At 40.1% G+C, this 25,201-nt stretch overlaps 2 protein-coding genes across 4 annotated transcripts; both read left to right on the top strand.

The window, feature by feature from the left end:
• The first annotated feature begins 6,464 nt into the window (after window positions 1–6,464).
• Window positions 6,465–24,563, top strand: LOC111866702 (leucine-rich repeat-containing protein 4C-like). Of its 2 annotated transcripts, none has more exons than XM_023855892.2 (2): window positions 6,465–6,529; window positions 22,232–24,563. In XM_023855892.2, the coding sequence occupies exon 2, from the start codon at window positions 22,232–22,234 to the stop codon at window positions 23,342–23,344; it is 1,113 nt and encodes a 370-aa protein (XP_023711660.1). In that variant the 5' UTR covers window positions 6,465–6,529; the 3' UTR covers window positions 23,345–24,563. The 2 variants fall into 2 exon arrangements, with proteins under 2 accessions (XP_023711660.1, XP_023711659.1); XM_023855891.2 differs by lacking the exon at window positions 6,465–6,529 and adding an exon at window positions 20,205–20,308.
• On the top strand, window positions 8,896–16,823 carry LOC111866701. 2 transcript variants are annotated; one of them, XM_023855889.2, is made up of 2 exons: window positions 8,896–9,104; window positions 11,879–16,823. In XM_023855889.2, exon 2 carries the CDS (start codon window positions 11,879–11,881, stop codon window positions 13,382–13,384), a length of 1,506 nt encoding a protein of 501 aa, XP_023711657.1. In that variant the 5' UTR covers window positions 8,896–9,104; the 3' UTR covers window positions 13,385–16,823. The 2 variants fall into 2 exon arrangements, with proteins under 2 accessions (XP_023711657.1, XP_023711658.1); XM_023855890.2 differs by lacking the exon at window positions 8,896–9,104 and adding an exon at window positions 9,464–9,639.
• Window positions 24,564–25,201: the final 638 nt, after the last annotated feature.

The following is a 25,201-nucleotide window of genomic DNA, read 5'->3' as shown; positions in this document are numbered from 1 at the left end:
CATTAATATTTAAGGAACTTTGTATTTTCCCGCAGACGGTATTTATGTGTTTCATTTATTTATATGCAATTTATTTAACGACGCTCCCAGTAACAGTACATGGCATCGAATAATTGGATGATAGTGAACAATTAATTGGCAAAGATGTGTAAGGAGGCGGTCGTCGCCTAACTATCGCAATTTTCCAGGAGGGACTGATGAAAACCACGAGAAACTCCAGGTATTATACTTGGCGCCCTGGCCAAATTTAAACACAGTACCTCTCGAATACGGGCACGCGGTAGCGTAGTTGGTTGAGGCACTATGCTACAAGCTGGTAGGTCGCGGGTTCGAGTCCCGATGAGGTGGATTTTTTCAATTGACCTAATCTTTCCAGCCGCATTATGTCCCTGGGGTCGATTGCGCCTCTAACAGAAATGAGTACGAGGAATCTTCCGGGGGGGGGGGGGTAAATGGCTGCCGGCGCGCAAGCCTGACAAACTTACGGCCATCTGTGAGCCGACTGTCTAGATAATGTGGGATCCTCAATGTCTCACAACCCTATGCGTCTCCATATTTGTTAACGTTTACCGGAATATCAGTGTTATAACTCAGTTTTTATTTAAATTTGCGGGTTTCAAGGCACTACGCAGGTAAAGTTCTAAATTTTGTTTTTTTTCGGAGGAGTTATGATCTCAGAAACGTCAGTAACTTCCCACCAGACTACGCAGTACCATAATCCAGACGGGAAAATATGAATTTCAGCTGTTTCGCGAGGATTCGCAAAAACTGAGCTTCTTCAATTATTAAAATGCAGCTTCACAATTGTTCACTGGCGCGAAGCCAAGTGTTCACTCAGCCAGTTCAAAAGCCCATTGTTCAGTGACCGTTAAGAAGACCGTTCATAACTTTTTCCCGAGCGGCAATGACATCAAGAAATTAAGTCTGAAAAGGTTCATATAACTTCATACAGTTCCGATTAGGATTAATTTTGTCGATATAATTCTTATGTTAAAATGGAGGGCGACAGAATCTCTGTATACGAGTACATAATTTACTTTTATACGGTGATCACTGATCAAATACTATCAAAAAACCCCGATATGTTACAGTCATAATAGACCACCCTGAAGGTGGCCATTAATGACCGAAACGTGTCGGGACTTTAATAGTATTTAATCGGCACAAGAAAATAGATTACCTATTTTCTGATGATGACTTTGCACCTTTTTTTAAACTCATCCAAAAGCGTGTATAACCATCGATAAGATTCGAGACAAAATTATTAGACTCTACATAATCCTATTGAGCCAGGATAGCTCCGTAGGTATATCGATGGTCTACGTGCTGGAAAGCCGGGATTGGACTACCGGTAAGGACAAGAAAGCCGGTCACGGTAGCTGAGCGGTCTAAGGCATGTACTGTCTTCGCTCGCTTGGAAACCGGGATCGTGGGTTCGAATCCCACTCAGGGCATGGATATTTAGTTTGCGTGTATGCGTTTTTCTGTGTTTGTGTACAGGTAGAGGCCTTGCGACGAGCTGATCACCCGCCCAAGGAGTCCTACCGAATGTGTAAGATCTAGAAAAACCGAAGTGAACGGAGAAGTTCATGGAGGTAGGCCTAGGCCCACTGGGGTTGTAGTGCCAAAGGGGGGAGGAGAAGGACAAGAAATTTATTTCTTTCCCACAGCGTCCAGACCGGCTCTGGGGCCCACCTAGCCTCCTATCTAATTGGTACAGGGACTGTATCCCCGGGGGCGAAACGGTGGGTGCGTGAAGCTGACCATTCACCTCTATTTATTGCCGAGATTAAGAACGATGGAGCTATACCTTCACTCCCCCATTTACCTTCATGACATACTGTTCAATTAATTAAGTACTAGGACAACTTCACCTTGCCGTAATCGGATTACCTATAAGTTTTACATGTTTACATATTACACACGTCATTGATAGGAAACCTCTGTGTACCTTGTGTAAATGTTGCTTAGTACAGTGCAGTGACAGACTGTCAACAGTGACCTGGACACCGTGACAGCGCGGATATATTCCTGCTGAGACTACGGTGCAACAAACGTAGCGCCTACATATAAAGACCGGCCCCTCCTTCGTCCAAGAGGAGGCCCCATTTCGAAACACGTACATGTCTTGGTCATGGATCACGAGAAGACTGAAGCCAGGAATGACTGTGCTGGCGAAGACCAGCCAAGTCAATTCAAAGTCACATTGCGACTGATAGCCAGTCAAGTATTGGTGTCGAGCTCCATCTGGGGCTCATGACCACATATTTATTACTCTTTGATAGTTACAGTCTTGTTTTCTGTGGTGTGTCCTCTAACGAGAGGACGGGTCTGTCTTTTGTATATGCTGCTGGCCCTTGCCAGCCAGTCTGCCTCGGGTCCGAGTCCCTTGGGACTCGCTACTATACGGTCTCAGATTTGAGACTTCCCTTTTCATCCCCTCCTACAACTCGCAAGGTGACGGCGGAAGTATTCTACCACGCCTCCACATGGGCAGGAGAAGACCAGCAGCAATTTATACTCATTATATAGCCTCGGCTCGGACTGCACAGAAACGTCTCTAACACTTCTTATATTGTTGCGTGTTTATTCGTTGCGTAACAATGACTCACTTGTTTGATGACGCAATAGCGTGTTTACTGTGCCATTGCCTACCAACGGATGATCTTTGTTGTTAAGCTATTCGTCATGTCACAGTACTACTACGTAAACATTTACATACTACTGTCCTCATTTCAACTGTTTTGTTTGAATGCGTAGTTTCAATTATAAGTGCAATCGTACCTTTCAATTCTGATAAGCAATAACTGCTTATTATGAATTCAAGGGTCAAGAGGATCTGCTAATGTATGGTTCTAACGCAGATAAAAACTGAGCAAACTTCCAACTTTCATAACTTTTTAAATTTTTAATTTTGGGCGATACTTAAAAAACATAAAAACATAGAGCATACGAGTATAACAAAATTAAATAAGTTTGTGAATATACGATCATACGAGTTATATAACATATGACTGACTAACTAACTAACTCCATGGAGCTGAGTCCTTCTTTGGGAACCCGCCAGTCGCTCAGCTAATCAAGAAATTCCTAACATTTTACAGAACCCATAAGTTCATTACCGTATTCACAAGAGTCCTCTACTGATCCGTAACCTGAGCCACATGAATCGAGTCCGTACCACTCCATCCTATTTCTCTACGATCGATTTTAATATTATCCTCGTATCAATGTCTAGATCTTGCTAGTTGTCTCTTTCCTTCTGGCTCTCCAACGAAAATCATATATGTATCCCTCTTCTCCCTTAGCGTGCTACACTCACTGCTCATCTCATTCTCATTCTAATTTTGTTTGGCGAACAGCAGAAGCTCATCATTATGCTGTTTCCTTGTTACGTATCACGATACGTACGTCCTTCCACTGAAACATGATTTAATGCAGGACTATTCATGTAAGATCTAGCAGTAGAATGTGTAAAGATAACATCCGAAGACTCACTAAGAATCTATATGAACAAGCCGAGTTTTGTATTGAATAATGACCCATCAACGACGCAATAATCATTGGGGGTCAACCTGGAAGAGCAATTTATATACGTGTTGCAGAAGAGCAGGAAAGACTAGTTCAGTCGCTGTTCTGCTCTGTGCACAACACAGTAAAATTCAACCTCGATAATCCGAAATAATTAAGGCGCTGATGTTTTCGGACTGTTGAATCGTCCAGGTTACTGGATATCAAACAAAAAATTCCAGGTTTTTAGTGTAATGGTTTATTCAAAAGTTTTGTACATAGAAACAATGACCGGTTTGCTAATAATGAATCTGAAAAAAATTTGGAAGAAAGCGGTCGTATTATCCGAGAATTTGCCTGGAGGGACTGAGGGAAACCACGAGAAACACCAGTTAGTATAAGCATTGTCTCGGTCGAAATTCGAAGGAGCATCTAATGAGTACAAGTCTGGAGTGTTACCGCTGTACCAAACTGCTAGGCAAAACTCAACCAGGCAATAAATCTTCGCCTTATTTTTTCATGGTCCTACTTTCACATTTTGCGGATTATGGAAAACGAGAATACGACGTTTGAAACATGAATAGTGAACACAGGAGGTAGAAGAAAATGTAACTGCTTCTTTTTAATTTCTGTTGTGATTTTATAGAGTTTGTTCATGGATATATAACCTTTATGCCCCAAGGAAGTAAATGCATTTATAATCAGAACAAAAGTTGAAAACTTGAGATAGATCTATAAAGAACTAAGGCAAAATCTTTCATATCTAAATTACGTGTTTTGTGACATTTCTCTAGAAGGTTGATAATGCTGTAGATCATGAAGTTCTCCGAATATCTAGGAATATCCGAGGCCACAAACTAAACATCAAAAAACCATCAAGGAAATAACAAAACTCATGTCAAGAGACATGCCAATAAAGTTCAAGCCGTACCGCCACAAGGCATGTATCACATTAAAACAAGAAACGAAGATACGATATATTGAAATGAATAAATATTTATGCATTAAAGTGAATAAAATTACATATTGCTTGTTCAGAATTTGGGACATGGAAATATACGAAGACTAAAAGATGAAGTGTGGACAGGGTTGAGCCTAATTCATAGAAAGCAGAAGAAGAAAAAAAGTAGGAGTGGAGGTAGAACAGATAAGTTATCAGAAAGGGAATTATGGTATGTCTATAGAGGGACAGAAGCAACTGAAACTGTATTCGTACGAGACGAAATAGAAGCTGAAATACATACATATATGTGAGCAAAATACTGACATCTATACGGTAAGTAGTTTATAAGAAACAATACTCTTAAGTATATCTACTTACACAATTACTCAACAGGCATTGATCATGCACTTAAAGCAAAACATTTTAACTAAGAAAATGGCACAGATTTAACTTTTTACTTATAGACATCATGCTCTGAAATGTTAAGTTTGGTACTCAGTACAACCTAGCGCACTGATTCACAAGCACTACTCAGCGCCTGAGGGTATAACTGGGCCACCCTGTTTCTGGGGGATATAAAAATGGGGAGCTGACACTCCAGGTTTGGGGAGTCTCGAATTTGAGACAGTAAAATATTGTCATGAGTCCCGCGGGACTCGGGACTCGAGAATGACTGCACTGGTGAGGACCAACAGCAATTGTAAACGGCACACCCGTCCTCTCGTCAGAGAGGGCGCACATATCAACAAACTCGCAAATGTCAGAAGTCTTGTGCCCCAGATAGGGCTTCACACCAAGACAGGCTGGCCGACTGATCGTCGGTCGTAACATAACTCTGACTTTGATTTTCACCTGAGTTGTGACTTGAGTCAGTTGAGAGTTGCCGTTGTGAAAAATGAGAAACTGGTAGCTGAGGTCGGTGAAAGTTCGAGAACTCAGGAGAAGGGGAACGTCAGCTGTTGAAAGCCGCTACCAAGCAACGGTTATTAGAGACTGAGAAAACTTTACGTGTGCTGTACTTACAGTGATCTTTAAAGTGTGGAACTCAGTGAGGGTGCCGTAGTTATTTGTAGTTACGAGTTGTTTAAGAGTTCAATTAGTCTGTTTACCAATCCAAACCCCGTCTATCGTCACCTATCACGTGACAGTATAAATAATGAAGGCGTCGCCAAATAACCTATGAAAAAAGATCTAATGAAACGAAGGTTGTGTATCTAAGCACAACACTCTTTCAGGGATGCAATGATTCAAAGATGTTAGTATATAAACGTGTAATTTTTTCTTCCTCTGCTGACAAGTGAATTTGGTGATTTAACTCGTTTTTCCTGGCCGCCAAAGTTAATGAACGAAAGGCGAAGCAAAAGAAGCTGTATCAGATAGAAACCTCGGGTTAGGAATGCGATCATTTTGGATAGCAGTATGTGGGAACCCTAAACATATGTATTGTACCGTTTATGACAATGACCGCGAGATGGGCGAATAAACAACAATGTTATGGGAACCGATTCTAGGCAACGGATCGGTAAACGCGTTCCTGCAGCAACAAATATGCACTCAATAACAGAGTTACCGTTGGAAACGGTGTTTTCTACTCTGTCCATGAAAGGGGTTATAAAGAAGGCAATTGGGGCGACCCAGTTAGTTGAGAGTTGAGTTCTGCGAAGGAGGCTGAGAAGAGATGGCAGTTTAGTTGTTGAATGTTAACCAGCGGGTAATGGTGTGACCATACAAGTTGAAGAATCTCCATTGTTGAAAGCTGTTACCAAGAACCCACTAGTGAAGACACTGCAGTTCAGAGAAACGTGGCGTGTGAAGTGTGGAAACAAAACCCCGTCTATTGCCACGCAAAGAAACACGTGACAGTATGATACTTCGATCATCACTTTGTACATATATATGTCAAGTCAGTAACAACAAATTTGTATATGTATTTCTGTTTTGTTACTTTCAAGGGCAGCAGTGTGGATGTGCACTTTCGCTATTGTATTTCCCCTGCTACGCCCATTTTGTGGGGAGACTTGCAATATATTCACTCTACGTTCTATATGCTGAGGTCTTCATAGATGCATTACCAAGGTATGAATTATGTAAATAATTGTTTTCACTAAGATTAAGCTTAGTACAGAATGTATCTGTTAAGCACAGGGACAACTTTACCTTTTGCAGAATGCATCCATGTGTCCGAGGAACTTGTTCTCTCCATAATCAGGGTAGAAGAGTGAACTTTTCCCCCCGCTTTACCCACTTTTCTATTATGAAGGCGGCTGTAACAGATTCATCCGAAACGTCAATACCTGTCTATCAAATTACACATCACACCCTACAAGATCACATTTTAATGTTGACCTTCGTAAGAAAGTCAAATTTGAACCGCTTTTTATTGCTGGAATAATTCAGCACCATCCGCGCGCTCAACTAGAGTTCGGAGATGTGTGTCACTTTTGGGTGTAAATGTGTATATTCCAAATGATTTTTTTCTCACATCTCACTGGTTTCCATGTCAGTTTACTGCCGATGTAGCTAGTCACTAGAATGCAGTGCAAAATCATGACATAAAGATAGTAAACAGATCCTTCGAAAATGTGGCACGGTTCAGATATTTAGGAACGAAAGTGACAAAACAAAATTTGATTCAGGAGGAAATTAAGAGGAGACTGAATTCGGGCAATGCTTGCTACCATTCAGTCCAGAATCTTTTGTTTCCTCCTCTGTTGTCTAAAAAAGTAAAAATTTGAATATACAAAACTATAATTTTGCCTGTGGTTTTGTATGGGTGTGAAACTTGGTCTCTGGCAAGGGAGGAAGATAAACTGAAGGTGTTGAGAACAGGGTGCTGAGGAAAATATTTGGACCGTAAAGGGATGACGTGACAAGAGGCCGGAGAAAATTGCATAATGAGGAGCTTCATAATTTGTACTTTTCGCCAAGTATAATTAGAATGATCAACTCAAAGAATATGAAATGGACAGCGTATGTAGCAAGAAGAAATAAAGAGACTATTAGGAAAACAAAGACCTAGGTGGGTGGATAATATTAAAATGATTCTTAGAGCGATAGGATGGGGTATTATGGACTGGATTGATCTAGTTCAGGATAGGGACCAGTGGAGGGCTCTTGTGAACAGGGAAGTGAACACTGGGCTCCATAAATGCTGGGAAATTCTTGAGTAACTGCAAAAATGACAGCTTCTCAAGAAGGGCTCAGCTCCATGGAGTTAGTATACCTTGCAGAGAGGCAATTAAAACGTATTTCTCCTTCTTATCCAGGAGCCAATAAATGCTCGCTCAGTTCACCAATCAGATACAAATTTTATCTTCCAAATATTTCTTCACATGATAAACCGCGCCTACCCAAGTCACTGCAATTGCTTCTCACCAAACTTCTGGCCGTCACGTGACATACGGACCGTAAAGTACTGCTCCTTTATAACGCATATACAAGTCAACATTACATTTTTTTTTTACAGAACCATTAGCTAAGATTTCTCTACTCGCAGGTCTTGAATTGTCATTACTGACGGACAAACAAAAAACCGGTTTGTTGACCCATGTTAGTATGTATAAATATCACATATTGAAACAGGTTTCATATGTGAAACACGATGAACTCATGCTTTGTAAAACAACATTTGAAAATGTTGAGATTTGAAGTATTAATAGCTATAAATACGAGCAGTACTACCTTCTACAACTTCCCACCGTGGCGGCCTGGGTTCGATCCCGGGTCTGGTCAAGCGGGATTTGTGGTGGACAAAGTGGCGCTGGGGCAGGTTTTCTCCGAGTACTTCGGTTTCCCCTGCCAATCTTCATTCCACCAACTGCTCCACAATCACCCTCACCTATCATCTGGGGCTGGTACAATAGGCCAGAATTGGCCGCAGTAAAAGGGATTTAGTCCCACCCCACTAGCAAAAAAAAAAAACTCTTGTAGAATATTATACCACGTAGTCCGGCATAGGACATTTCGGATGAAAGTAGTTTTTTTATATCTCCTATATATATATATTTTTTTTTGCAATCTGTAAGCAGTTACAATAAGCAAAAGTAGGATCATACAGTATTGACATGTAGGAGGCTACTCATTAGTAGACAACTTTCGTATAATAATCAATACAGATTATTTATGTCTGCAGGAGTAGGACTTACATCTAACTACATCTACAACCTTGATCTAGCTTATATACTAAATATAATGCTTAGAATCTGCCCGGCAGATCATTTGGCGCCAAGCGTTTAAGTCTTCTGTTCCGAATCGGCTGGCTCATGACATCTATTGCTAGTGCGTTTGGATGCCTGTTAAGTCTGTTACTATTTTAACATTAAGTTGTTTTATTTCTACTTTGACTGTAGTCATACCAAGGTCATTCCGGATGACGTTGTTGGGCACATACCAGGGGGCACTGGTTATCATGCGAAGTACCTTTGACTGGTAGCGTTCTTCGATGTTTGAGTTTGAGCTCGTTCCCCACAGTTGGGTTCCATACGTCCAGATGGGCTTCAGCATGATTTTGTAAACCAATAGCGTCCATTTGTCTATAGCCTCTAATTTGCAACACTTGTTTTACACTTCAATATATTCTTTAACATTACACCGCATCAGCACTAGTAAAGACAACACCACACGCCGAGGAGGAAACACAAGCCAGGAGAAAGTGAGTACAAAAAATAAACAAACACAACATAATAATACTAATGATAATAGCAATAATATTAATAATAACAAAGAAAAAACAACAATAATATAGGAATGTATAAATTACAGATAACAAACGCGAGGAACAAGCTGCCGGGGAAAACATTTTAATATATTTTACGGAAGTGACGACACCCTGAGTGAAGGGAAACAACAAATTATAAAAGAATTTTATCTCGTTTTAATCAAAGGAGGACTGCAGCGTGTGGTTTTTAAAATGAATTGGAACAGCGAAACAGTGTAGCAGTTTAAACAAGGTCTTGATTGAATATCTGTAATAAAACACCTGAAGATCGCCTTTTGAGGCCGAAACATGTAGTGTTAATGTTAAGGAATATATTGAAGTGTAAAACAAGTGTTGCAAATTAGAGGCTATAGACAAACGGACACTAATGTGAACAATTGCAACGGGATGCTGAAATACAGAATTGTAAACCAATAGTTTATTGTCAAGTGTCAGCTTGGAGTTTCTTCCTATTAACCAGTATAGTTTGGTGAGTTTTAGGCCTAGTTGTTTCCTTTTAGTGTAAACATGTTCGTGCCAAGTCAGCCTTCTGTCAAGATGCATCCCAAGATATTTAGCATCTTCTGCTTGGTAGAGGTGGTGGTTGTTTAGATGGACAGACGGGCAGGTCTCTTTCCTGATGGTAAACGTAACATGTACTGATTTCACTTCGTTGGGTTTTATTCTCCATTTAATAAGCTATTGTTAAATTTTGTCCAAGTTGGTCTGAAGAATCTGGGACGCCGTTTGCGGGTTTTCGTGCAAGGCCACTATGGCGGTATCGCCGGCGAATGTTGCTGTTAGCACGTTCTGTTCGGTGGGTAGTTCAGCTGTATAATATGGGTCCTAAGACACTGCCTTGGGGAACTCCGGATAGATTGGGTAGAGGTTTGTGTGCTCGTCTTGCTGTTTAACCAGGAAGTATCTATATTGTAGGTAAGATTTGAGTATAAGAAAATAATTGAGGGGGGGGGCAGTTTCCTGAGTTTATACAGTATTCCAGCGTGCCAGACTTTATCGAACGCTTGTGTGATGTCCAGAAATGCTGCTGAGCACTACCTGTTGTCTTCTAGGTCTTGTCTATTCTTCTTACTGACTCTATGGATTTGTTTTATTGTTGCGTGTTTTTGTCTGAACCCAAATTCTTGGTCAGGAATGAGGTTGTTTTCGTTGAGGAGTGGTCTCAACCTTGCTAGAAGTAGTTTTTCAAAAACTTTTGAGAGAACAGGTAATAGGCTGATGGACCTGTACGATTTTTGGTCTTCTGGTGGTTTACTTGGTAGGATGAAAGTAGTGCCTCAATCTTCAGGGCCAGAAAGGCAAGCAATAGTCATAATTTTGCTTACTTCTTGCTGGCTGCTAAAGTATGACAAAGTAATTCTTACAGAATTACAAAAAATGAAAATATCTAACTCTGATATCAGTTATGGCAAGCACCTTGCACTAATTTGGACACGCGGTAGCGTATTTGGTTGAGGCACTACGCTACAAGCCGGAAGGTCGCTGGTTTGAGTCTCTATGAGGTGGATTCATTCAATTGACCTAATCTTTGCAGCCGTACTATGACCCTGGGGTCGATTCAGCCTCTAACAGAAATGAGAACCAGGAATCTTCCTGGGGGTAAAGCTTGGTCGGCAGGGGCGTAAGGCTGACAAACTTACCGCCGTCTGTGTGCCGATTCTCTAGAAAATGTGGGAACCTCGACGTCTCACGACACTATGGGCGCCATGGCCTGTTACAGGGATAGATTTTGTACAATTTTTAGAAATATTTTTTTCGTTCCGATAAATATCTATCAAGTTACGCTCGAGAGCCGAGCAGAAACTCTTGCAGATCTTAATGTAAAATGTCCGGTAATGTCCGATTTTAAGAAAACTGGAATACTTTAATACAGTTTATTAATACGAAATTAATACGAAATTGCATAAAAATACTTTCAGATATTCTGAAGGTGTTACATGCGTATGGCATGACAGACATATACAGACATGTACATGGTGAAGCGAACAGAACAATTTTCTAAAGTGCCTGGGAGGGGATATAATACAACTTTGAGTAAAGTGTCCTCCAAAAGGAATGCTATCATTTTAAATTACTGTAATTATGTTAATTATTATTTGAAAACGATTTTGTATATTCCAAAACATAGAAAAACTCCCCAAGTTTCATACATGTTCTTTACAATCCCCCAATATATGCACTCGCGTCACACGGCACACATCCAACTGATGTCTGTTTCTTCCCAGAATCGCTGCAACGTATCCGTTGTTGCTCCTCCCAAAGCAGCCACAATTCCATTCTGCAGTTCCTGCAGATTCCAAATTCCTGGGCAATGGTGGCACGTAGACAGTGTCTTTCACATAGCCCCACAAAAAGAAATCGCAGAGTGTCAGGTCCGGAGATCTGGGTGGCCACGAGAGCAATGGATTTTCATTGGGCCCATGGCGTCGGATCCATCGCTGAGGAAGCGCATGATTCAAAACTTCGTGAACCACCCTATGAAAGTGAGGCGGAGCCCCACTTGCTGGAAGATGCAGTCACCAGAATCTTGATAATAATTAACACAATTACAGTATATTATATTTAAGCATCCTGTTACATTCCATACATGCAATTACAGTAATTTAAAATGGTAGCATTCTTTTTGGAAATCCCTGTATATAATTTCTTTCTTTCCGGGTTCCGATTAATAATACTAACAATGTACCTTTTTTAATTTATCATAATAGATGCCGACTTCAAGTTTGCACCTCACACTAAAGGTTGTGGTCAGATTGCTGACTGTCTACTGGTTGCTGACATGCACTTCCTGTTCTCAAAATAACTTCGTAAGTTCCGGTATTGGACTTATCGAATTTCCAACATGTCTTCAAGAGAATACAATTGAACTCGATCTCTCTAATAACAGTATTACGATAGTTGATAGAGATGATTTGAGCAAACTGAAGAAAGTGAAAGTAATCGATTTGAGCTATAATAAGATAAAAAGTGTACATGAGGATGCGTTTGAACACGTAGGTGACTTGGAAATGCTGAATCTGTCACATAACTGCATTTTTAATTTGTCATCAAATATATTTCACAGTAACAAGAAACTCACAAAAGTTCATCTAAATAATAACAAGTTACAAGTTTCGAGAAATTTTCGGTGGAAAGAGCACATACTGCAATCAACATCTGTGACTCATCTAGACGTATCTTTTTGCAACATCGCTGCCATTTCAAGTAAAACTTTCAGTGGTCTGCCAAACCTGGAAATGCTGAACATCGATGGGAACCCTTTAACAGAATTTGATGTTGAATTTATACAACCTCTTAACAATCTGAAAATAATGCATATGCAATTCTTCAATTCTTCTACATTCGAAAAGTTCTGCAATCATTTAATGAATCATGGAAAACTGACTTTATCGCCTCCTTGTCCTTCTGCATCTACAACCAGACTCACAGATCGTGAAGAGGCAGATCTCAAAATTTTAACAGTAGGTACTATAATGTGCGCCTGCGCATTTCTTATTACAGTAATTGTGTATCTTCTCACTACCAGATGCAAAACTCGGACATCAAATGCGGTAGACACTAAGGAACATGATTCAGAAAACACAATCCAACAACGTCGACTGCCAAAACCAGCTGAGCCAAATGAAGGATATGAAATCCCCACGTCGCCCAGATATGGTTGGTTTTCATCAATTTGTCATAACAGACGAGTAAAGAGGAAGACTGGGTACACCTCTGTTCCCTTGGAGAATACTGGAGATGTCAACAGAAGAGCCGTTTCTGATAAAGACGGCGTTTTAACGGGAACAAATCCTGGCTCACTACACAGTCTTTCGTGTAGAACCGTTTATCTAGATGGCATAATTTATCCAAAGCCCAGTCAGGTTAATTCACATCCAGAAAGCAACGTAGATAAATATTCGACAGTGTTGGCGGAAACGGAAACCTATTCAGTTCCAAAAATCCCCCCATTACCCAAACAACACCAATCACCACACATGCGCACTATTTTCAATGCAGAGGTGTTATCTGAGAGCCCACCTGGACCGAACCAAATGATAGGATCTGGGTCACCTGCCAGACGTTCTGAATATCAGAATATATCTTCGTCTTCAGTTCCCCCAGAACCGACCTGGGTTTTTGACGAACCACAAGTAAACAACACGGAAGCTAGTGTTAATGGATCAGAAATTGTGTTTGTGTCGTCGACTTTTATTGAGATAGGACAACATTAATGATCAACTGTCCAAATACACTCCACAATAGATGAAACTAAACAAATCCTTAAAGAATCGAAGGCTCTTCTTGTTCCTCTCAGATCTTTGGAAAGTAATAAGATGAAAACGTAAAGCTATGCCTGTAACAGGCCGTGGATACCCATAGGTTTGAGAGACGTCGAGGCTCCAATATTTTTCTAGACAATTGGTTCATAGGTTGTGGTGAGGTTGTCAGCCTTTCGCACCGGCCAGCCGGCCTGTGTCCGCCCTTTGCCCCCAGGAATATTCCTGGTACAAATTTCTGAGGCTGAATTGACATCGGTACCATAGCGCGGCCGAAAGGATTAGGCCATTGGAAAATCCAATGACCTCATCGGGAATCGAACCCGCGATCTTCCGGCTTGTAGCACACTGCCTCAACCACCTACTATTTCAAATTGTACTCCAAAGAGTGAAATTAGAAACATACATTCGTAAGTCGTGAGATCTGAGTTTCTGACGGCGATGTCTCTGAAGGTCACTTTCTTCTGGGACATGACGCCGTGTAGTGTTGTAGATCGGTACCAGCGTTTCGGGAGAAATTTGTTACCTCCAACTTCATGGAAAATGATGGGGATAGCATAGCCTGCGAAATGTTAGTAACGGTCAACTAGACTACATGGCGTCATGTTCCGGAAAAAATAATTTTTATTCGTCAGGCTATCGAAATAATTACTCGTACATTACAATATTGCATTTTGTTGTGGAAGGTGATCGCAGTACTGACACTCAGTTTATATCAAATTCTCTCAAATTCCTTTATTCAGATCGCAATGCCAAGTTTCATGAAAAATCGATCAGTATATTTCTATATTCTGGACCTTAACGCCACGAACTCTGCTCAAAATCAACCGATGTTTCGGGAGAACATATCACCTCCATCTTTAAGGTCAAAGAATAAGCCAAGCAAGAAACAAGCATCAAGCACATGGCAATCAGAGATTTTTCCGGAATCTACACATCTGATCAGCAAGTCTGAGATTTCTGACAGTCACTTGCCTCCAGGCTCCCGTCACTTAAGGAAATGGGGGTAAGACGCATATGGGAATTATTCTCGAGTTACCGAACCAAGTTTCGTCATGCCTCTTCTTCTCCATTGGTTCTTTAGGCAGTGTCTTAGCTTCAAATCCTTCGATTGTCTATGGCATCGAATACCTCATTAACTGATTTATTAATATGCTTGTAATTAAGACAGCTTTTTGGAATTCTTCTAGCTTACATTCTTTGCCCTTGTAATTAATTACCCATTAATCAGATAAAATCAGATAAAAAATCAGATAAATTCCCTGAATTTACAATTTATTTAACGTCGTATAAAGGAGCCCAACAGATATGACAGCTAATTAACTATGGGTAACCGAGCGCTTCCTGAAAAGCTAACAGTTTCTCATCTACTCAAGATATTCCCAGTGCCTTATGGAGCCCGAAGGTTCATTTACGTGTTCACAAGAGCCCGCCACTTATCGCCATTCTAAACCAGACGAATTCAGTCTACACTTCATTCTATTTGTCTAAAATCCATTTTAATATTATCCTCACACGTACATCTAGGTATACTTTGTAGTGTCTTTTTCCCACGTTTTCCTACTAGATCTCTGAATGCACTTATATTTTCTCCTATTCGTGCTACAAGCTTTGCTCATCTCGACATGATAATTCTAATAATATCTTTCCGGGAATATGAATTACGAATCTCGACAGTACACAGTTTTTCCCCAGTCTCTTATTATTTCATCCCTCTTTGGTTTAAATATTCTCCTCAGCACCCTTAGTCTATATTCTTCCCTTAATGTGGCATACAAAGTTTCGTATCCACAGAAAACTAAACAGATATGACAGATTGAGCCAAATAATTTGGACTGCCGTCTTCTGGGTCATGAAAACGAAGATAATGTTTGGTCAGACTGCATGATGACGTAACACAAAACACCAGGATCTGTATTTTCTCCACTGTGAAAAACCGAAATCTCATACTGACCCAAATAAACCGAATAACAGCCCATGTATACAAAGAGTGGGGGACTTGCGAATACTGGAACATTCACTTCGACAAGGAAAATGGAAGATTTATTTCACAGAATACGATAACCTTTACCACTGCATCTTATTTTTCTTATCATAAGAGAATTTCTCTGATAAGATACCACTATTGACAGTTTCACATTATATACAAATACCATTACACCTTCTTACAGGCTGTCTTTACGATGATAATATTCGCTAGACCATCTCTCAATTCTGAATATTACACGACTTGAAGACGGAGGCTTTATGTTCCTCTGAAACGCTGTTACCTAGCAGATTATACGGTGTTGTAACGGAAGGTCACGTTTTACATCTTGAACGCCGTTATAACCTCAACTCTTATATACCTTTCTTTTTAGTTTCTTGGGGTGGGGTGAGACTGAGTCCACTTGGTAGTTCGGCCACAATTGGCCTACCGTACCAGCCCAGGATGACAGATGATGATGATTGTGGAGTAGTCGGTGGAATGAAAGTTGGCAGGGGAACCGAAGTACTAGGAGAAAACTTACCCCAGTGTCACCTTGTCCACATCAAATCCCACATGAACTAAACTGGGATCGAACCCTGGTCGCCGTGCTGGGGAGCAAACGACTAATGGCCTGAGCTTAGTGGCTAATGGAGGGGGTGGAAGCAAAGACGCACTGCCAGCCATCCTTAAGAAGAAACAGAAATCGCAATGACGCTTTGACGAATGAACTGTCACATTCACTTGGCGGTGATGGAAGAGCGGAAGGTCAGGCAATGCATTTGTACTCGTACGTTAAACTACTACTGTAGCACCTTGGTTTCAGTATATTGGTTTAGCTATATATTTAGTTCAGTGAATCCCGAACTATGGCCCATCGGAAAGTTTAGCTCTTCGCTAGCTGGGGCTGAAGTTCTTTACGAGCTGGGATGAAGTGTTCAGCCAATGGATTCGAGTAATAGTGGTACATTCCAGAATTTTCAGAAAAAGTAAGAAAAAAAGGAAATGGAAACATTTTTTCTCAAATACATATTTCTCGCAATCTCTTACATATATTGCTTTTTATTTATCTTTTGCCTCTGCTATACAAGTATATGATTTAATACTGATTGTTTTATTGTTATTATTATTATTGTTGTTCTCCTCAGAACTACCTTATTCTTTATGGGTATTATTTTTCTTGTTTTTATTGGCCTTAACATTTTTTGTTATTGTGTAAGTTAGAAATAATTGTTACACTGTGCTATTTCCTATGCCGGTCCTGTGACCGCGGTCTCATACTTTTCTTTGTTTGTAACGTAATTAATAGAATTACTCTTTGCTGTTTCGGAAATTGGCCTTGGTATCGCTTAACCCGGCACATAAATAATAAAGAAGTGGCTTGAATTATTGTTATAATTATTAATTGAGTTATTATTATTATTATTATTATTATTATTATTATTATTATTAACTTCTATGTGTGTATGTACATGTATTGTCCTTTCTCGCCACAAATGGCATAACTACACTTGGTTGTCAACTTACGACCGACTTCCGTTCTGACTGACAGGTCGTAAGTCGATCTGGTCGTATGTCGGCCATATATTTATTAACAGTATTTTTTAAACTTTCTCATATTTTTATCATCTTTATAATTTATTTTTAAAAACTTTTACATTTTAATCATCTTTTATTTTTCATTTTTTTTTTGTGATCGTAAGTCGACGACCAAGTGTATTGGAAATGTATATATTTTATTTTTCTCGCCTGTTAAAGCTAACTTAATTTTTTCTTGGAATTGTTATTAATTTATTGCTATTATATAGACTGTCATATTTTGTATTTTGTTCTTTAATTATTTTTGTGTATTTCTATGTACTCCTGCTAAATATGTAATTGGTGACTGTGCTGTTCAGTTTGCAAGTAAATAAACACGAATTGAACTGAATTGAATTGAATTGAATCATTACTGCTACTACATTATTTGTCAAGATATGTAGATCATGATATCATATATCATATTTTCTGCTACAAATGCTTTTCCTGGTTGGAATGATAACATAAAACAATAAGTTTTTCAAGCAGTGCCGCAGACAGCAGCATGACGTTAAGCTGTTCCGTGAACTGAAAACGTTTGGGGATCACTGATATACAAATACTTCATTACCAGAACACGACTGAGATATGATTAAGGCATTAGATTACAAATAAACTTGAAAGGATTCTGACGATGGTGTATACTATACTTCTTTTGGTTTATTTTGGACTTCATCCATCGTCTGAGTCCAGTGATTGAGACTAGCTCTTTCTAACGGGCCCAATTGAGTAGGTTTATCCTTCCCTACCCACCTGAAAACGGAGACAGATCCAGTCTCCGAAACGTCGTGGTCTTTTGTCTTTTAAATACCAGACGATCGATGAAGTCCAAAACAAGCCAAAAGAAATTAGATTACAAGTTTAAATGTAACCAATATGAATTATACTATTATGATAAACCAAATGAAATTAACACAGAATTTATAATAAAAAGATTAATAATATCCAGCATTAATATGTTTCTTTTTTTCTGAACGTTGTATCAGTTACTGAGAGATACAGAATCTGTGAGTGTGGGTTGCGCTTTACAAACCTGAATTTAAATAATGTTTTTCACTGAGTAATTAACGTAACAATGCTTACAGAATAATAAAATCAAGAAGTCTTGATCTCGTAATTACGTACTTTATACTCAGTGGATTGTAACGACACATAAAGACAGCGCATTCTATCAAAGAAGCAAATGTGTTATAATTAAAAAATATTATATAAAATATTATATAAAAACTAGAGACATTCATAATTATTTTATCGTCTGCACAGTGAGCATGAGCCGGGATAGCTCAGTCGGTATAACAACGGCCTACTGGCTTGATGGCCAGGGCAAGAGATTTTCCTTTCTCCATAGTGTCCAGACAGGCTCTGGGGTCCAAATAGCCTCCTGGGCTGCTTCCCAGGGAATGAAGCTGATAACTCACCTCCATCTAATACCGAGGTCAAGAATGTGGAGCTGTACCTCCACTCCCATAATTAATTAAGCACCAGGACACTACGTTTATCTTTTACAAAGTGTGGAACAATATTATCTAACATTTACATTTGTTTCTTCTGTAGAGTCTTACGAGTGAACGTAATCGCGAGCGCATGCGCGCTTGTGCTGGATTTCCAATTCGAATGCTCCCACATAGCAACAAGCATAACTGATGATGTAATATTTATTAATAATGTATCATTATTTTATATTAAACAACAGGTTTATATTTTGTCATTTGTATCCCTTTTTATATTTTGAACATAAGGCCAGTTGATTTTTCTGACGCACTCCTGACATGGCTTACAGCGCGCACAATCAATTTAAACACGAATATCGACTACATCTGACAACGAAAGTAACAGAAATAATAATGAATTACACTTTTTAGTAGTGGTAGCTAACACGACCGACCGACTGAGCGACCGCTGCTTGTCAGCGGAGTTAGTGCCAACTTTAGCTGATAGTTCTCTTGCGGACTAAAACCACAGAGTTAGTTTAGGTGGTTAACACGTTCCCGCAGTAACGAATATACTCAAAAAGAGAAGAATTGTTGGACGCGTGTGTCTCTGGGTATGTCTGTTTATACCCCTATCGTTGCCAGGTAAGATTTCGGTAAAGAATTTCTCGCGGTAACGAAGAATTTTTGGACCCGTCGTTTTCTATGCGGTCAGTGTCGTACCAGAGAAAACTAGGAGATTAATTCCTCCAAAGCTTATTGTTCAAAAGAAGGAAAGTAGGCTAAAATTACAGGGTCATTATGGTAAACACATCCGTACAGAGCTAAGGATACAAATATGTGAAGGTTTATCTCAATTCGCACCTATCTCCTTGGCCCGGTGTTTAAGTACTCCAGTACCTTGTCATTTACTTAGATGTAGATACACTAAACATTCCGAAAAAGTCTGCTGAATTACATAAAGTATATGACCATAGAACAATCGAGAGTTTAACTTCAAAGTATCCGTCGCTTCCCGTGGGCAGTTCTTTCAGCAATACTTCCGGTGCAATATATTGTCAGGTGACAGTGAGAGTCTAGACGGGTTTCGGATTGATGACTCGCTTTATTTCATACTTTGATACAGGGCGTGACTACACCATACATTTCGCTATTACACACACACACACACACACACTATTGTCCTGCCACGCCTTCACTGTCGTTGCTTGGTAGCGGCTTGCAACGGCAGACGTTGCCCTTCCTCTGGGTTCGCGAACTGACCCCGGCCCCTTGGGACTCGGACCGTATTATACTGTCTTAGATTTGAGACTTCCCTTTTCGTCGCCTCCTACGACTCGCAGGGTCACGGTGGAGGTATTCGACCCCGCCTCCACATGGGGGACTGTAACTGCTAACTGGTCCTCGTTATAACACCTCGGCAAGAACCGTGTAGAAAACGTCTATTTCATTATTTTTCTGCTCTTTCTTAGCCGCGGAAACAATTGTCTGCTGTGCCGTTACTTAGTAATGGCTGTTGTATACCTGCTTGTTTCGGGGTCGATGTCTAGCAACGGGTGTACGCACCACAATATAATTTTTCATGCATTAGGATGTATAATATATAAATAACTTGTTTATAAGCCCTCGGTTAGCAACAGACATCCTCAAATAATTCATGCTGCATACAACATGTTTATTTCTTTGTTTTATAATCTCATTTGCTTTCATTTCTTTCAACTGAGCTTGATTATTATACGATACCTGAAATGGTTTGTGTGCACAGGAATTAACAAATGGAGATTACATTTTAAATTCAAGGGCCATGTAACGTTGAGAGTGTTACATGTTACGTAAGCAGCATGTCTGAAGACACTGCTGGAACGGAAACGGTGAGCATCAGACGAGCAAGTCACCAGATTGGTGGTAAGTCTTATCTGATATTTCTTTAGAATGAAATGGTTTATTGACAAACATAAATATTTTATTCATAATATATATAATATTTAGCACGATCACCTTACTTAACATGACACCATGAAAACTCTATAACACCCATAAAATACACTAAGAAACGAACATGAGCTCGAAATTTCACGTCTTCTACAACATTACTGGGCTTTTTATTGAGTCAGCTTAATCTACTTGACATCAGTAATCAAATTTACACCACTCTCTGAGCAGGTGTTTTGGTCAGACGTTACAAACGTGGTCTCATTTTATGATGTATCCTTACCGAAATTTACCACTGTTCTTACTTAAGAACCATGTCATGAAGACGTATGGGGAAGGGGAGGTATAGCTCCGTATATTACTAACCTCCGCATTAGATAAATGTAGGGGTACACGGTAGCGTAGTTGGTTGAGGCACTATGCTACAAGTCGGAAGGTCGCGGGATCGAATCCCGATGAGGTCATTGGATTTTTTCAACTTACCTAATCCTTTCAGCCACACTATGGGCATGGGGTCGGGCCGCGCCATAGCTCAAGCGGTTAGTCGCTGGCTTCCCACAGCGGCGGTCCGGGTTCGATCCCGGGTCTGGTTAAGTGGGATTTGTGGTGGACAAAGTGGCGCTGGGGCAGGTTTTCTCCGAGTACTTCGGTTTCCCCTGCCAATCTTCATTCCACAAACTGCTCCACAATTACCCTCACCTATCATCATCTGGGGCTGGTACAATAGGCCAGAAGTGGCCGCAGTAAAAGGGACTTAGTCCCACCCTACTAGCATTAAAAAATGGGCCTGGGGTCAACTCAGCCTCTAAGAGAAATGAGTACCAGCAATATTCTTAGAATATTCTTGGGGGTGAAGGGGAGCCGGCGCGTAGGGCTGACAACCTTACCGCCATCTATGAACCGATTGTCTAGAAAATGTGGGAACCTCAACATCTCACAACCCTATGGGCCTCCAAAGCCTATTACAGGAATACCTTTACTTTACTTTAATCGTATACATACAGAAGACTGAAAGTCGCGTGCAAATCGGGGATCGGTGTGCAACTTGCAAAACTGCCAGTGGTGCGGAGAACCCTGTTTTTCATGAGCTGTAATTTTAAGAGGTAGGTGTCTGCCGCTAATTCCCAAGGGGGACAAGCGTAAGTATTTACTGATCTGATCAGTTTCTTATGGAGGGTTAGTTTAGTGTTAGCACTTAAACGCTCGCTTTTAAACAGGGAGTAGATGCTAATAAATGTTCTGAAGGCCCTAGCTTCAGTTATTTCTATGTGCAGTCTTCATGCAATCCGCGAGGACCGCACAGTAAACGTCTCCCATTATTGTATGTTCTCTCGTTGCCGGGAAACAACGTGTCCACAGAGCTGTTCCCTAGCAAGGGCTGTTGAACTCTCGCCTGTTTACACCCCTGTTAGTTGAAAATGGATCTACATTATTATTGCTAGTTGTTATTATTATTATTATTATTATTGACCGCCTATGGTCTAGTGGTCAGAGTTCCTGGCTACAGATCCAGAGGTCCCGGGTTCGATTCCCGGCGCTACCAGATTTTCTGAGTAGTGGGTCTGGAACGGGGTCCACTCAGCCTCATGAGGATAATTGAGGAGCTATTTTAGGGAAATAGCGTCTCCGGTCTAGAAGACCGCGATTAACGGCCATGGGGATCTGTTGCGCTGACCATGCGACACCTTCTATCAGCTAAAGTTGACACTAACTTCGCCGACAAGGGCCGGTCGCTCGGTTGATGTAGTTCGCTTGTGGATTACAGACCACGGAATTTGTTTTGCTTATTATTATTATTATTATTATTATTATTATTATCATCATCATTATCATCATACGAATCGGTGCAAAGGAGGTTAGCATATAATTGATTATACTTCTTGTGTGTTCCTTTAGATGGCGTCTCCGGGAACTTCTGTGCCGGGACTGAGAAAGAAATTCAGTTTTCTCTCGAACATCGTCTTCTCCTTGCTGTGTGTTCTTTATTTTATTTCATCAGGATGTAACAGTTATTCGATATGCCCTGAATCTTGCAGATGCAGCAACAACTTCTTGAGGAAGACTTTCGCCAACTGTTCAAGACGAAGCTTGACTGAAGTTCCCCACTCATTTAATGGGAATTTCAATAAGATCTGTCTCGCTTACAACCGAATTGATGAAATTCGAGAGCAAGATTTCAGCACACCCATTAACGTTGAAATTGTGAATTTAAGATATAATGTAATCACGAATATACACGAAAAGGCATTCGAGAAATTGAAAGAATTAAGAACACTGGATTTGTCCTGTAACAGAATCACTACACTACCATCACGTTTGTTTGAAAATAACAGTAAATTTAAAACATTACTTCTTCGAAGCAATATGTTATCTGTTATGGGACCAATTGTAAATTCTGCATCTCTGAAAAAACTGGATATATCTTCTTCCAATATTTATTATCTACCATGCAATTCATTTGAGAGTGTACCTAATCTAAACACTTTGTATTTAGATGATAATCCGTTAATCAGCTTGACTGTTAACACGGTTGAAACACTCACAGAATTACAGTCTATAAGAATGGAACCTAAGAAATCAATATGTCTTCAAAAATCTTTCCAAAATGTAATTCAGTATTTCAAGAACAAATCTGTGGACCACTTCCCTAGAATAATATGTGGATTAGATTACAAATGTTACATTAATACCGATGATAAATCTAAAACCATAGCCAAAATACTTTTAAGAAAAGGACAGCAAAATAATGACAATTTTGTAGAACATTTTTTGTTCATAATATTTGCTTGTGTCTTTGTTTGTGGCATCGTCTCTGTTCTTTTCATAAGTAAATGTCCCATCCGAAGAAATACAACATCTTCTCCTAATGTCAATTCAGCGACACAAAGCTCAACATTTGGTTCCGATGGTAATGAAGTAAAGCCATGGTACAAGATTCTGCTATTCCAAGTGTCTGGTGATTGTAAGGGAAATAAGGACAGTGATACTCAGCGGCATGGTAACCAGTAAGGTTTATTTTCCGCGAGTGTTTTTGCCGCGTTTTAGCTAACCACTGATTAGTCGTGTTGCTGTGTGGAAGCACCTCCATTCAAATAAATGGTTAGCTAAGCGACACACACGCTCGTAGAAAAAGAGAATTAAAGCAGCGTTTCTTAACCTGAGGTAAGGAGACATGAATGATTTTTTTTAGAAAGCAAGTAATCGAAAATGTTAATTAAGCGTAGAAATATAAATGCAAATGCTTGATTTCATCGAACGTATATTTTATTAATATTATACGTTGCTAACGATCCTGTAATGCACAAAACTTTGGAACTTTTTACGCTAATTGTAAAGAAAGAACTGACCTAATTCAGCGATTTTTGATAAGGGGTGTGAAACCATATTTTGAGGGGAAAAACGGACGCAGATAGTAAAGGTTAAGAACCACTGTCTTAAAGAATATTATTTCTGTACGAAACTGCTCTTGAAGCTCCTACTACATTGAGTCTATGTAAAAGATCGATAGGGAGAGAAGATATCATTTAAATAATATATCCATTATTAGTGACAAAGTCTATCTCATACAGATGACAAAGTTGAATGATTAATAAACCAGAGTTTCATAATACGATTATATTAGATACATATATAACTATTTAAAGGCAAAAAACTGAAGTTTTACCTGTGCTTAACTAATTAAGCACTACGCCATGAAGATGTTTGTGGGAGTGGATGTGTAGATCCAAGTTTTCTTGACCTCAGGTATAGTTGAAGCTGAATGCTAAATTTCATGCCCTTGCCGCTTTGTCCCCAGTATCCCTTGGCAAGGAGGCTGGGTGAGCCCCAGAACCGGTCTGGAAGACGTGAAGAAGAGAAAATTCTTGACTCTACCGGGACTCGAATTCCGGCCCCTCCGTCATTATCGTAGCCAGTCGCTATGCCGACTGAGCCACGTCTAAAGCACAGCAAAGATATAGGAACCAGCTACACCTTGTCCAAGGTGTTCATGCATTTTTTTTTTATAATTTACAGAATAACGAGTAGTTTCATATAGAATATTAACAGACTAGCCTTTGTAATAAAAACTCATAGTTTTTTCTGAGAGAGAAACTGAATTTATAAACACTGTACAGACAAAATTCGTGACTCAAATGGTCATAGAGTACTTTTGAGTTTGACTAATGCAGGACACATATCTCCTTAGGTGCTAAGCATATAAACTAATGAAGCACATATATCAGCATAGTAGCTAAGTCGGTATAGCGACTAGGCTAGAGACTGGACAACAGAGTAACTGGGGTTCGATTTCCGGCAGAGGCAAGATATTTTTCTCTTCTCCACGACGCCCAGGTTGACTCTAGGACCAACCAAGCCCCCTAACCAATGGGCATTTCCTCATCATCCACGGTGGCTAAACGGTTGAAGTGGGAAGCTGACCCCTCATTTCCTTCTAGTGCCGAGGCTAAGAATACATGGATATATAGCTCCAATCCATGTATGTCTACATGACGTAGTGCATTATTACAGGAACAACTTTAATATTTTAAAAATTTACTTTGTTCCAAACTTTATTCCTTATTCCACTTGCAACCGTTACTTATTTATGACTGTTCCAAACTTTTATGTGCATCATGTTGCAGAAGTTCAGAATATCTGTGGTTATGGAAGAGAATGTAAAGGGGAGGGGGGGGGGAAGGAAAGAAAATGTAAAGCTCTCCCTGTAACAGGCCGTGGAGGCCCATAGGGCTGTGAGAATTCGAGGTTCCCAGATTTTCTTGACAGTCGGCTCATAGATGGCTGTGAGGTTATCAGCCTTACGCGTCGGCCTCTCTTTATCCCCAGGAAGATTTCTGGTACTCATTTCTGTTAGAGGCTGAGTCGACC

This window comes from Cryptotermes secundus, unplaced genomic scaffold (assembly GCF_002891405.2).
Source record: "Cryptotermes secundus unplaced genomic scaffold, Csec_1.0 scaffold66, whole genome shotgun sequence".
Lineage (NCBI taxonomy): Eukaryota > Metazoa > Arthropoda > Insecta > Blattodea > Kalotermitidae > Cryptotermes > Cryptotermes secundus.
Note: the sequence above shows the minus strand (reverse complement) of the source record. Positions and strands in the feature narration are given on the sequence as shown.

Bases quoted from the DNA above. Each gene is read 5' to 3' on its own strand.
- LOC111866701 (XM_023855889.2), top strand. From the start codon at position 11,879: ATGCCGACTTCAAGTTTGCACCTCACACTAAAGGTTGTGGTCAGATTG.
- LOC111866702 (XM_023855892.2), top strand. From the start codon at position 22,232: ATGGCGTCTCCGGGAACTTCTGTGCCGGGACTGAGAAAGAAATTCAGT.